The following is a 15,130-nucleotide window of genomic DNA, read 5'->3' on the forward strand; positions in this document are numbered from 1 at the left end:
AAAAAAACACAATAAAATAACAAGGTAAGACACCAATTTGCAATATCAAGCAGCAAAACAAGCTGTTTTGTACAGCTAAAAATAGCTAGATGCGGATGAAACCCAGACCCATAAAATTAAAAAAATGGCTGGACCCACTCTTACAGGAAGGAAAAAGGTGGATAAAGCTGTTTTTCCCCCCTTAAGTTATGTAGTTTTAAAAACTTCTTTCTTTCTCTCTCTCTCCACAGCTCTTTCCAGTGGTCCCGATGAGCGTTTCCAAACCACCTCCGCCCCATTCCCACTTCCCCCCCAGCAACCCGTCCTCCCATCTCCCCCTGCCTCCGTCCTCCTCTTCCTCCCCCTCTCCCTCCACCCCTCCCTCTGCCGCGGGTCCCCCCAGCCCCGCTGTGCCTCCTCCTCCCTCCCCAGGCAAGATCTCCATGCAGGAGCACTTTGCCATCAACGTGTGCCCCGGCCCCATCCTCCCCATCCCACAGATCTCCGACTTCTTCCCTCGTTTCCACGACTTCCCCATCACCCCCCCTCCACCCCGGGAGAAGCAGGTTCTAAAGGACAAAGACAAGGACGGAGACGGGAACGGAGAGAAAGACCGCAAGAGGGAGAGAGAGCAAGAGGAGAACGGAGAGTTTGTCGACTCGGATGACGATGACAGTGAGTTTGTCTCGTGGCTAGTGACTGTTACACACTTGGTTCCCTTTGGGTGGGTTACACATGTGTTTACGCATGTCTGCTTTTCCGTTGATGCCGATGCATTTTTCACAAATCTACTGACATCCTTCTGGAATGACCTGGGGTTAAGTGCTTTTCTCAAGGACACAATGGTAATAGAACTTAAATGAGTCCTTGTGGGCTTCGAACCTACAACCTTTATTTCAAATCCAAATCTTTAACCACATCGGCCCAATCTTCTTCCTTCTTCACACACACTTCTCTATTACATAACTCCTCACATACATGAATCCATGGATATTTCCTGGATTCCTTTTGTTTGATTGACTGATTTTATTCACCAGTAAGCAGCCAATGAGGCATGAGCACTTCCCATCGGCCTGGACCTGGAGTCTCATACTGTTTGGTATTGATTGCTTTGTGTGGTGTTTGGCGGATTGGTGGGAGTGCGTGTGATAACTGAGGTATGCGATCGGAGTGTTAAATACTTCATTAGTCTCTGTAATGGTGCATAAACACTACAAGCCCTCTGTATGTGCACAGCCCTGATTAGGTCGTTACAGGCAAGACTGATTCCCAGCTAAGTCGTTTGGGTTGTTATTGGCTGCTATTTTTGCTAATGTGCGTGCACGATATTAAGGTATTCCTTTGTTTCTTTCAGCCTACCTGGGAACTCTGGAGTTCAACCTGCTATTTGACCAAGAAAATAACTGCTTGCACTGCACCATCCACAAGGCCAAGGTTGGTTTACACTACTTTTTGGGTTGCTTGGGCTGTTTTAGAATGTAAGCACTTTGCAAGATGTCGTCCAAGATGCCCATGTCTTTCTTTCTTCAGAAAAGAAATTAAGATTTTTGCGGAAAATATTCCAGGATTTTTCTCCATAGTGGACTTTAACAAATTGCAGTTTTGCTGAAAATTACCCATCGTTTCGCTAGATAATTCCCTTATTTATACAAATTATTTTTCCCTTAGTTATACAAATTATATTTAATTTTTTTTATCAGAATGCGAAGTTGTTTTGAACAAAGAGCTAAAATAGGATTGTAACAAAAATGAATTAGAAACTAAGACATAATTAAATGGATAAAATGACGGAAAAAATCAGTTAAATCTGATTCTGTTGCATAGAACTGGATAAAAATAATATATTGATATTGAATATATTTTCTGAATAATTTCATTCTTTTACTTTCAACAAAAGTGTGCTTATTTTATTGGCTTGTATCTTTTTTTAATTCAGTATCATTACTCAAAATTATTGAGTTGAATTATGAAGTCTTGCAAAATGATTATAAATTATTAATTAAAAGTATTTTTGGTTTCCGTTTCGGCCCAGAATTTTAATTTCAGTGCATCCATAAGTAAAATAATACAATCTACACATAAAGGAAAAAATTAAAAGGTCTTGCAAAATTATTTTATATTATTTAATAAAATAATAAAGAATTATTAAAGAATTTTTGGTTTCATTTTTGGCCCAAAATTTTAATTTTGGTGCATCTCTAAGTAAAATAATAAATTCAACAAACCTTTAAATGTGACCTTCATTTTACAAAAGTAAAAAAGTTTAAGTCTAGCACTGGAATATAACAGTGCCTGGAGTTGAAGAAACACATCTTTATACAAAGGTTTTATTTCTTTGTGGTTTGACAAAGTACTTTTTAAAATGGAAATATATTCACAAATTGTACAAATCTTTTTCAATATGCTGGTTATTTTATATACTACAAATATATGGATCCTTTCTAATATTGATGACTCATCCTGCACTCATTTACGAAATGCTGTCCAATAAAATGCCCTCTGTAAACTTCTAACTAGCAAATAGCATCAAATATCGAAACAGAGTTTACAAAACGCAAAATTTACTTGCATGTAATTTGCCAAATTAAAATAGAGTACATTTTATTTAAAAGAGAAGTTCACTTCCAGAATGAAAATTTCCTGAAAATTTACTCTCCCATATGTCATCAAAGATGTCTTTCCTTCTTCAGTCAAAAAAAAGGTTTTTGAGAAAAACATTCCAGGATTGTTTTCCAAATAGTGGACTTCAGTGGCAGCCTACAGGTTGACAGTCCAAATTTCAATTTCAGTGCAGCTGCAAAGGGCTCTAACGATCCCAGTTGAGGAATAAGCATTTTATCCAGCAAAACCATCATTCATTTTCTAAGAAACATACAAATTTATGTACTTTTTAACCACAAATGCTCATCTTGCACTAGCTCGACCCCACGCATTACTTAATCACACATGCGTGATGTAGGCGGAAGTACTGGCCCATTTTTTTTCAAAGCAAGCATGCAAAGAAAGTCAAACGCCCTTTACAAAAAAAGATAAAACAACAACGTTGGACGATTTTGAAGTTGGAGGAGAAAATCAGATGCAGTTTTAACCCTACCCTGCCTTTTTGAACCAAAGTACACAGACGAAGAACTAACCATGTGTGATTTTTCCAACGTGATTATGCAATGTACAGCTAGTGCAAGACGATCATTTGTGGTTATAGTATATACTTTAGTTTTTTTTTTTTTTTTTGAAAATGACCAATCATTTGACTAGATAATACCTTTCTTCATCGACTGGGATCATGTAGAGCTCTTTGAAGCTACATTAAATCTTCAATTTGGACCTTTATTCCGTTGATCCCCATTGAAGTCCACCATATGGATTCCAGGAAATCCTGGAATGTTTTCCACAAAAAAACTAATTAATTTGCGACTGAAAAAAGAAAGACATAAACATGGATGACATGGGAATAAGTAAATTATCAGTAACTTCTCCTTTAATGGTTTATCGTCAGCATGCAAAAAACAAACTGTTGCAAAGTTAAACAGTCTTAATTGTAATGATGCTGTCGGCGTTCAAGGATTCGTCTCTGGTTCATACAAAGAACCATGTGCCCTAAAGTGTGCATATCACTGTAAGCATATGATCCATCAACCTCTCATCCCAGACATGCTTGTGCATTTTATGTGACATGAGTCTATGTGCTTTTGTGTGTTTGTTTGTGCCCACAGGGACTAAAGGCCATGGACTCCAATGGACTGGCGGATCCATATGTGAAACTCCACCTCCTGCCTGGAGCAAGCAAGGTCACTGCAACCTTCTCACACGCACACAGCATGGTTCAACTCTCGCTGCACTATCAGCACAAGTTGCGACTCCCTGACACGCACACACACGTCTACACATGCGTTGCACAGAACACACAGGCGTGATGTGAGCATGCATCACTGGCAGGGCCGCCCGTGAGCGCTGAAGCCGTTCATGTGGAGAACATGCGGTGGAAACGGGTGGATTCAGCGAGCGCTTCAGCACTGAATTATTCTCCCTTTCATTTTCACCGCATGTAACGAATGCACAGCGCTCTAATCTGTTCAAAGCAGGACAGGCTGAGATAGGAGCAGCCAGAAGCGTCCTGTCCTCCTCTCCAGCGGTTTTTACTCTTTTCCGTCCTCCCGTACACTCGTCCAAATGTCTGCCACTATCTCTCTGTCTATCGCCACATGACCCACTTTGACCTTGGAATACCAACACAGCGTTGAATGCGGGATGGGAGGGAGGGATGGAAAAAGGAGAGAGACAGATGAGGGGGGACAGCAGCAGGTGGTTGTCATGGAAACAGCACAGATTGTTATACGACTCACGTCAACAGAGGAGCGTATATGTACAAGAGCGAAAGAGAAAGCGAGAAGCGTCACGTCTTGCGTATGCTCCCACGCGCCAGCCTGGTAAATATCGACCGCCAGGGTTATACAGACACCTCCGGGCTTTGAAAAGGTGTGCGAGCCGGAGGTGATGGACGTGTGTGCGTACGCCCACCTTCAGACGTAGACGTACAGACACACACACACACACTCGTACGTGGGCGTGCAGGCATTAAAAGAACCCATTTATAACACTCTCTCTCCTTTTGTCCTTTTACACGCTTCATGGTTTCATATGCATCCATATGTGATCTATTAAGGGTATAGTTAATCTAAAAATATTTTGTCTTTTACTCGCCCTCATATGACAATTCGTCTTCTTTTGTGGAAAATATAAAGAGCTTTTTTGTTTGCCCAGTGGAAGTGAATGGTGACCATGATTGCTAAGAAAGATTTTCAGTAGTCACATCTTCTATTTCAATCTGTTTCTAAAGAAAGCGTCGGACGGCTTTCAATGTTGTGTATTCATATGGGCTGTGTTCATAAGTCATATTGGCTACTTTTATGATTTTTGAAAGGGCTTGACCCAGTGTTGGGTCAAGTAAAACTAAAGCGTTTTTAGTGATTCAGTAAAAAAACTGAAATAAAATAGACATATTAAATGAAAAACTAACACATAAACTTATTTTTTTAGGTAGTTGTCAAGGCGATATTTCTAATTTATGACATTTAATATGCCTTGTTTTGGAAGCACTGTATATAAAATAAGTAAAAGGTATTTGGGAGTTTTTATCATGAAATTCTGACTTTTTTCTCACAAATTGCGAGTTTAAATCTCACAATTCTGACACTTTTTCCCCAGAATTGCATGATACAAACTCACAATTCTGACTTTTTTTTTTTCCAGAATTGCAGGATACAAACTCCAGGGTTCGTACGGTCATGAAAAACCTGGAGAAGTCATGGAATTTTAAAATGGCAATTTCCAGGCCTGGAAAAGTTTTGGAAAATTAAATTAACCCACAAAGTTTTGGAAAAGTCATGGAAATTTGTTTCACCATCTCTGTATATTAGAATATTGCTGATAATTTTGTTTAAATTCCAGTTAACGAGCGCACGATCGGTCACGCGGGGTAACGGCGACTCGCAGTTTTAGCCAGAGTTTGTATTAACTCATGTAAACTCAAGCAATGCCAGGGAAATGCTGATTTAGGACTTTAGGCTTCGTGATGAAAAGTACAAGGAGTGGCTCGAGAAAAATCTGGACCCGGGACGTGCAAAATATGCATTGTGTAGGAAAACGTTTGACGTTTCGAACATGGGAGAGGCAGCAGTGTCTAGCAGTAATTCGCGGGTTGATCCAAAATGAGCGGGTACCTGCTGTCATCCGTGGTTACGAGTCATCCAAAAATATTTTTAATGATATTTGGGTTGCGGTCGGTCGGGTCGTTTGAAATAAAGACCTTTGTAATTTATATAGTACTAGACACAATTTTCTATGAAATATGATATGACTTTTTTTTATTTTTTTATTGTCAGACGAATCTGAAATTTTTCTTGCGTAACGGTATGTTGACACTCTTTACAAACAGACAAAACATGATTTACAACAGCCTGGTGTACAAAGGAATGTTTTAATTTCACCCGATTAAATCTTGGAACCTTAAATCTATGTTTAGATGGCAAAAGTACAAATTCATTATACAACACATGATTAGGATTAGAAACGATATTCATAGCCAGCCTTAAGAGGTTCTTATGATAAGAAAGTACAAAAATAAATACATACAAAAAATACATAGACCTACACTTTATTGGCTGAATATTATTTACCTTCTGAATGTTGAGCGTTATTAACTGTTGAATAAATGCTGACGCGGGACAAAATGCCCGATTTCCCAACACGTTGAACTGAGCAATGCCATTGTACCATTTTAATAGGCTACTTTTAAACGCATATAGCTCAGTAATGTCAGCTTTATGTATTTTCTGAGAGGGGGTGGGATTTTTGTTGGGAAAGTCGGGGGAGAGACGCACACTTCGATTAGCCTGGATAAACACATGCAGCATCTTAATTGTTGAGAAAATGGTATTCCTAATAAATGTCTCGAATATTTTGATTATATCCAATGCTTCTCGTTCTTTTTGGAATTATTAGACACATTTCACTATGCCTTTTCAAATGCCTAGGTCTGTTTAATTTCCTTAATTATAAAATTTCTAGTATTTTTAAACGTTTATTCAAGCAATAATATATAAATTATCTCATGTATATGCGTGTTTAAAACCAGGGATTAAAAACGAATTCCAAGTAAAAACGGTATTTTTTCTTTACATTTCCAGAGAGCGAAACGAACGAAATTAAACATTACTTAATAAATTAAAATAAAAAGGCACTATAATTTCCTTATTCATTTGATACAACTATTATAGCTATACAATTAATATATATAAAATAATATTATTTTGTCTTATTCGTGATTCCTGAATTTATATATGAAAACTTTGTTTTAAAGTGCATTCGTTATGTTTGTATAAGAAAATTCGTTAATCTAGCCCAGGGGTGTCAAACTCCGGTCCTGGAGGGCCGCAGCCCTGCAGAGTTTAGATGCAATCCTAATTAAACACACCTGATCCAACTAATCAAGTCCTTCAGGTTTAATGGAATACTGCATAGTATGTGTGTTGGAGCAGGGTTAAAACAAAACTGTGCAGGGCTGCGGCCCTCCAGGAACTGAGTTTGACACCCCTGATCTAGCCTATTTGATTTAATATTCTTGATAATTTTTAGAAGTTAAAAGTTAAGAAAAAAGGAATTAGCTTGTAGTCTATATATATTTAGGGCTTTAGGCTAATCTTTTTCTTAACTTCTATTACACTGTAGATCGAAATAAAATAATTCTTGATCATATTTAACATCGGAGAATCACTGACATAATTTAGAGTACTTCGAAAACGAAACTATTTAAATCTGTATAAAGGAAAGACAAAATAAATCACAACAAGAACAATGTATTTTCTTGTAATCAAGAACATTTCTTTTGACAAAATTACCTAATTAATGCCGAATGATGTTTGAAAGTGAACGCATCTCCACCGCATAACTGCATATAATCGCTGCTGTCAGTCGCAAATATTAAACATGCGGGTCAGGAAGCGGGTCGGGTACAATATTTTCCTTTTTTTTTTTTTTTTTTTTTTTTTTTTTGCGGTCCGAGTTGCGGGCGGGTTAGTTGAAAACGTTGGTCGGGTTCGGGTTGTTTATACATTGACCCGCGCATCACTGCTGTGCAAGCGTTATTTAAATAAATAAATTTAAATCATATTCTACACTACGAAGCTTGTCATTTATTGTAGTAAAAATATTTTGTATTTTATATTTTGTTTTCTTCTTATTTAACATGTATACATATACATTTCATGAAACATTAAGTCATGAATATTTACTTAAAGTCATGGAAAAATCATGGAATTTTACTGGTAAAAATGTGTATGAAACCTGAAACTTTTCTCAAAATTAATTGCAGAATTGCAGGATACAAACCTGCAATTCTGAATTGTGAGACAAAAACTTGCAAATCTTACTTTTTTCTCAGAATTGTTTGATACAAAATCAAGCAATTCTGATGCAATAAAAAAACAAACTCGCAAATCTTTTTTCTCAGAATTGTGAGACAGCTTTTCAATTCTGACTTTTTTTTCTCAGAATTACGTTTATATCTCAATTCTGACTTTATAACATGCAATTGAGTTAAGTCAGAAGTGTGAGATTATAAATTCTGAGAACATATCAGTCTCTTTTCTTAACTCGCAACAACTGATACTCGTTCGCAATACTAAAATTTATAAAACTAAAATAAAATTAAAGCTATATTAAAATATAATATAAATTAAATTAAAAATGAAAACTGAAAATACAAAAATAAAAGCTAATTCAAAATATTAATAAATTCTACAATAGCTAATCCTCATCCACTTTCATTGTATGAAAAACAGCAACCTAAACAGAACATTCGTCAGAACGTCGTCTTTTATGTCCCACGGACGGCAGTGCGATGAGTCATTTATGCTTGAACTGTTCCTTTAACGAACTACTTCCCGTGCAGGAACTCCATCAGCATCCCATAAAAAGTGCAGGAAGCAGAAGGAAAAAAGCAAGAGGGAGGGAGAGATTGTAGAGCTCGAGAGTGGCCCTTCTTGGTCGAGTGTGTGTGTGTCATCATCACACAGCATGGAGAATGAGATATCTGAGTCACACACACTCTCCCAAGCTGCTGCTCTGGGAATCTCACTGCCCTGGGCCAGATGGAGGGAGGAAAGGGAGAGAGAGAGAAAAGGGGGAAGAGAGAAGTGGAAGATGAGGATAAAATATTTAGAAGAAAATGCGATAGCACCGATTTGGCAGGAGGAGAGAGAGACAGGTGAAACCATATGCTGGTTCAGGCAAAGATGCAATATGAGCGAGGAACTTGGAGAGAAAATAGCTGGAAAGCTGGTAGGGGTTATTATAAGCCATTTTTTTTTTATGAATGCTTGAAGGTCAAACTCAGGTTGTGAGTATACAACTATGGCTAACACAGTCTTAACTGTCAAGTACCATGTTTTTAGTGTACTCAACATCACTGAAGCTTAAAATCCACAAGAAAATAAAGTTTACTTAATGCACTTTTCTAGTTATATTGTAAATAATTCAACAGTACACGTCATTCCAAAGAATGAAAGTTTATTTTTTAACTATTGAAAGACAATAATACTTTGAGAACAAATATTAAGCATTTTTCTACTTTGAAAATAATGCTAATCGTTTCTTGAGCGTCAAATCAGAATGATTTCTAAAGGATCATGTCACACTGAAGACTGGAGTAATGATGCTGGAAATTCAGTTTTGCATCACAGGAATAAATTTCATTTTAAAATATATTAAAATAGAAAACAGTTATTTTAAATTGTACTAATATTTTACAGTATTTCTGTTTTTACTGTATTTCTGGAAACATAAGAGACTTCTTTTAATTTTTTTTTTTTTTGGAAAGAAGTTGTAATCCCATTTTCCAAAAATTGATCGTACCGTGGTACATTTTTATATGGGATGCTATCAGGTAATACTGTAATACCATAGTACTGAATTAGTCTATAAAGGTACTACCATAGTATATGCCCAAAAATATGTAATGTTTGTACTTTTTATTGAACTGTATATACCATGGTAAATAAATACTGTATAGTCTTGCCATCTAATGCCGTCATGCTACTTCCGTGGTAAAGTCTGTGTGTGTCAGTGAAATAAATAGTGGTTTGAATGATTCATCTCAAGTCCCAGTAGCTATTTGCTTAGTTGGTGCTGTTTTAATGAATTGTTACATGTATTATTTGCTAATGTCTGTTAGAATTAAAGTGTGTTTATTCATTTGCCGAGCATCCTCAGGGGGCGAGAGAAAGGATAGCCAAGCTTGGCTGGTTCCAGCTTTAAATGCAGCAGTGCAGAGAGTAGAACAGAGAGAGAGAGAGATGAAATGAAATATGCAGAGAAGCAACATGTTCTTCAGGCAATGAATGACGTGGACTCACTCTGTCAGGAGAGCGAGTGTGAGAGAGGCTGCGGTTTGGGAGATTGTGTTTAGGTCTTCACAGCCAGAGTGTTTCTTTGATTTAACACTAATTTGCTAAACGAGCTGTTGCAGGGTAATTGCCCAGTTTGGGGAGTTTAGCTGCATGTCAGGGTATTTGAAGTGCGAGAGTCTGGGGTGAGAGCAGAATTTTAGGGAAGAAATTGTCTGATGGTGAGCTGTTTGTTTATGTGTATGTGTGTGTGTGTGTGTGGGTGGTCAGATTTGGCCTACATTGAGGGGAGCAAATGTCCCCACAAGCAGTGGCACCATTTTTCAGGGGGTACCAGCGGTGGTACTGGCTCGCTCTGTGCCCTAGGCAGGGCATGACATGTCTACAAGGGGGAAAAAAAAGCACTGGTTCGGTAGTGATTTGTCTGAGATGAGTTCAGTGTTACAGTTTTTGTGCAGTGTGAAATGGGTCTCGAGTTCAAGTCCCGACCTAATATGTTGTTGTTGCTGTTTTTTTAATATACAAAAGCTGAACTTTAACCGAACTTGACAGCCAGCAATCATCATGCATTTTTGTTATAAAGAAAAGAGCAGTTTTGACATTTTATTCTCCAGGGTAAAACATACTACAGGATAGTAAAACATGAATTCTTTGTGGAGAAAGCTAAATAAACAGACTAAATAATAATAAACATATGTAATAAAAATACAGTATGTACTGAAAGTTAATGTAGTAATAATGTTGTTCTATCTATGAATTCTTTTCATCTGTCTATCAGTCCATCTATCTGTTCATCTAACTGTCCGTCTGTCTGTCCATCTATCTGTCCATCAATCTGTCTGTCCGTCTACCCGTCTGCCTAGATCTTTCCACCTATCTATCTGTCTCTCCATCTATCTCTTTATCTATCTGTCTGTCTGTCCATCCATCTGTCCACCCATTCATCGCTCTTGGAAAATATAAAAGGTTATATCTGTCCATCTGTCTGTCTGTCTTTCTACCTCTCCTCCTATTTGTCCATCTATCTGTCCATCTATCTATCTGTCCATCTGCCTGTCTCTATATTTATCTGTCTGTCTCTCTGTCCATCTATCTGTCTGTCCTATCTAATTCTCCTCCTATCTGTCCATCCGTCTATCTGTCCATCCATCTATCTGTCTGTCCGTCTATCTATCTACCTTTCCCTCATCTGTCCATCTATCTGTCGTCCGACCACCTACCATTCCTCCTATCTGTCCATCTATCTGTCTGTCCGTCTATCTCTCCATCTATCTGTCCCTCTGTACGTTTCTGTCTGTCTCTATGTCTTTCTGTCCATCTATCTACCTCTCTGTCAATCCATCCGTCTGTCTGTCCCTCTGTCTGTCAGTCTTTCTGTCCATCTATCTACCTTTCTGTCTGTCCATCTATCTACTTGTTCGTCTGTCTTTCTATCTATCTACCTGTCTGTCTGTCCGCCTTTCTGTCCATGTATGTATCTGTCTTTCTGTCCATCTATCTACCTGTCTGATCGCCCGTCTGTCCATCTTTCTGTCCATCTATGTACCTGTCCGTCTGTCCATCTTTCTGTCCATCTGTCTGTCCGTCTATCTTTCTGTTCATTTTTCTGTCTGTCCATCTATCTCTCCATTTATCTGTCCCTCTGTTTCTGTCTGTCTCTGTCTTTCTGTCCATCTATCTACCTGTCTGTCAATCCATCAGTCTGTCTCTCTGTCCCTCTGTCTGTCAGTTTTTCTGTCTGTCCATTAGGATTGCAAATGGATGGAAAATTTCCGGAAAATTTCCAAAAATCCCTGGAAGATTCCAAAAAATCCTGGAAAGTTTCCAAAATTTCTGGAATGTTTCCGAAATTTAGTGGAAATTTTCCACCTTTTTGCAACCCTACTGTCCATTCATCTGTCTGTCCATCTTTTTTGTCTCTCTGTCTACCTGTCTGTCCGACCATCCGTCTGTCTGTCTGCTAGGGGTGGAGCCGAACCCGAATACGTTATTCGGAAAGGCACAAATAGCGTGTTTTTACGAATACTTATTTCGAACAAATACTTAAAAAAATATTTGTATTCGGGAACAAGAAAAACTTTATATCAAAAAGCTGCGTTTCCTCATGAGACCGCCGTCAGTGCATGCCTGCATGAGTGAGTGACATTCAGGAGGGGGGTGGGGGTTAAAAGAGGTGACTGACACAGGCTGCTACACACAGCAACAGAGAAGACTTGGCTGGGTGAAAAAAGACTTCACTGCATCACTATTTTTGTTGAATAGATTATTGTACCTTAACTGGGTTCTGGAGGCAGTTTATAGCTTTTGGGAAGCAGAGTTTGATCAGGAGATTATTCCATTAGGGGCCGTTCACATGCACGCTCAAGTTTGTTGTTTCACATGTAGACGCGCGGTATGCGCACACATAATGGAAGCGACGCGGACACGGTGCTATGCACTCGTTTTTTCCAGGCGCGTCCGCGCCGCATCCAGATAAATACATCTCAACTTTTCAGAATGCCACAAGCGCAGCGCAGGTCATGTCACCAGAACCAACCAATCAGCTTCACCCTTTCCCTTAATAACATTGAAAAACAGCCAAGTTGGAGGAACAGCTTATCATATCTGTACAGGAATAACCATTTTAAAATAAATTTAATAGCAGAGCTACTGCAAGCGATTTTTAATGCTGGAAATCCATTTATGCTTTGCTGAAGCTTCTGAGTCTTCATTGAGAGATCAGGTCATGGTTTCTTAGCAATGGCAGACGCCACGGGAAAGATGTTCATTCAGAAGAAGAACAGTTCTTTTAAGTATTATTTGTTTTTATTCTGTCTGTTCAGCGTCCTCCAACAAGGATGGGTGGTGGTGGGGTTCATAATGTTCACAATGGTATTTTATTAGTTGTTGGTTTAACCATGGATGAGGTAATGGCTGTTATGTTATTTTCTTTTCAGTGGCATTCCTTGTTACTTGTTCAACAACATCAACCAATATTGCATATACATAATTATTATAATGGATATAATTAAAGAATACTTACACTATAACGTAAATTATAAGTGTAACGCACAAAAAAATCAGGATTTTACACCAAATACAAAATACAAATACAAATACTTTTCCCCCCTCAACAAATACAAATACAGATACAAATACCGGCTGCTTTGCACACCCCTACTGTCTGCCTATCTATCTATCTATCTATCTATCTATCTATCTATCTATCTATCTATCTGTCTGTCTGTTTGTCTGTCTGTCTGTCTGTCCACCTGTTGATCATTCTTGAAAAATTTAAAAGGTTATAGTTTGGGTTACTCTTATAATTAGTTTAAACAAAAACAGCAGAGGTTTAGATATTTAGATGGTCCTCGTTTAGATTCCTGGGTAAACAAGTATACATGTTTGTGAGTATGGGGAGGGAGCTGATATTAGGGTAAGAAACAGAAGGGGTAATGATGATTGTGTGTGTGTGACAAAGGGGAGGTGAGCTGGGGAAAGCCTCTCGTCCTCTCTCTCTCCTCTGCAAAGTAGGTGAGCAGATGTCTGCCTTTCACCTGAGGGAGAAGAGATAAATGATGTTTCCTCTCCTGTCCTCCCTGACTGACTCTCTCTCTCATCTCTTCCATCGTCATCTCTACCCAGATGGATCATGCTCATTCAAACTAGGGGCATGTGTCCTGTCAGTTTTTTTGATCCAAGTAGATCTGAAATCCTATTTCTCAAAAACTATTTGTTATAACTTATTGTGGGTAAAATAGGTTCTGAAACACTGGCACTTTCACTTATCTAAATTTGGAGAGTCCAGCTGAGTTGCACCTGAGTCTTAGACTTACATAACAAACTAAGTAGCTAAAAAGTGTTTTCTCTGCACTTTATCTTAGATTATCTTTCCTTGACCACACAGTGAGCAAGGACTGCAAAAGTGCATGACCCCACTGTATCAAACTATTTATGTAGTTTGTTGGATGCAGCTGAATACTTTTATCTCTGCTTCTTTCCTTGTGTCCTTAGTCCTTAGTTTTTCTTCATCCTTTTTATAATGACATATAATTTCAGTTTTTTTTTTTTTTTTTTTTTTTTAAACAAAATGAATAGTTCAGCCATGAAACTCTACTTGAGTTCTAATTGGTTCATTAAATTCATTGTTCCCAGCCAAGCTGATTCACATACTCATTCATATTCAATAAATGCAATGTCTCCCTGCTATAGCGCGTGTCCTCATCTTAGCCCTCTGCCTCCCCAGTACCACCTGCCTAGATCTGCTACCTATGCAAACCTACTGTATGCGCATTCTGTTTACACTGATAAAAATTTCACAATCCATCCCGAAACATATTTGATATTTAATGTGCAGCTATGTGCAAATTCATATTTATACATATGTTCATACAAGATCACCATAGAACTTCTAGTGCAACCTGGGATTACGTAAGTGCTTTGTTCAAGGGCACAGTGGTGATGACTCATGGTTTGCACTTTGCAGGAATTGAAGCAGCCTTCAAGTTCCTAGCCCAGAGCCTTAACCACTAAATCACCACCCGCTGCACAAAGTGCAAACAACTGTAGCACATCTGAGCAGCATCTGATTCTGACAGATTCTTTAAATTGAGAAACTATTTACGGCGGCGTAATTTCTGCACAGATGGAGCTTGGGGGTGTTAATTATTTCCCCCAAATATTCTTAGGTGGTGAAATGTGAACATGTTTATTTTGAGGATGATTGAGCTTCTGGTTTAGCGGTGAGAGCTCAGTTTCTTCATTTAGGATGTAATGGGGTGATGCAGTGTAGTGGTTAAGGCTCAGGCTGTTAACGGCAGGGTTGCTTGACCACCACCATTATGCCCTTGAGCGAGGCACCTAACCCAATGTTGCTCTGGGGGGACTCTCCCAGTAATAAGCTCATGGTGCTGTTCAATGATGATTTGATGACATTGCGTGAAAGTCATGGAATCTTTCCACTGGGTATATGGTGATGAATTAAGTTTGCATTTTAATGGAATAATGTTCGAGAAAGTGTTTCACCCTCACCTGCACTGAAAAAAGTCATTGTTTTCATCAGTATTTTTGTCTGGAGTTCCAGTAAAAATGTCTAAGTATCATTAAAATGAGAAAATCTTGTAATATATCCTGCATTAAGTTTTCTGACATGTTTCTTGATTTAAGGTCAAATATTTAAAATGGAATAAGAAAAGCTTAATTGTAAGTTATATTTCTTGAAAATAAGTCTTCTTATCCTTTATGATTATGTGTATAATAAGACTTTGCTT

At 38.2% G+C, this 15,130-nt stretch overlaps 1 protein-coding gene across 1 annotated transcript in view; it reads left to right on the forward strand.

Annotated features, from left to right (window-relative positions):
• The first annotated feature begins 248 nt into the window (after positions 1 to 248).
• The window catches only part of LOC141287788 (double C2-like domain-containing protein beta), an 89,260-nt gene continuing 74,378 nt past the window's right edge, over positions 249 to 15,130 (forward strand). Inside the window, exons 1-3 of the mRNA XM_073819914.1 lie at positions 249 to 654; positions 1,334 to 1,413; positions 3,693 to 3,767. Of these exons, the coding sequence (XP_073676015.1) occupies positions 249 to 654; positions 1,334 to 1,413; positions 3,693 to 3,767 (561 nt within the window). The remainder of the gene's footprint in view (positions 655 to 1,333; positions 1,414 to 3,692; positions 3,768 to 15,130) is intronic.

The sequence above is a fragment of the Garra rufa genome, chromosome 15 (assembly GCF_049309525.1).
Source record: "Garra rufa chromosome 15, GarRuf1.0, whole genome shotgun sequence".
In the NCBI taxonomy this organism is placed as follows: Eukaryota; Metazoa; Chordata; class Actinopteri; order Cypriniformes; family Cyprinidae; genus Garra; species Garra rufa.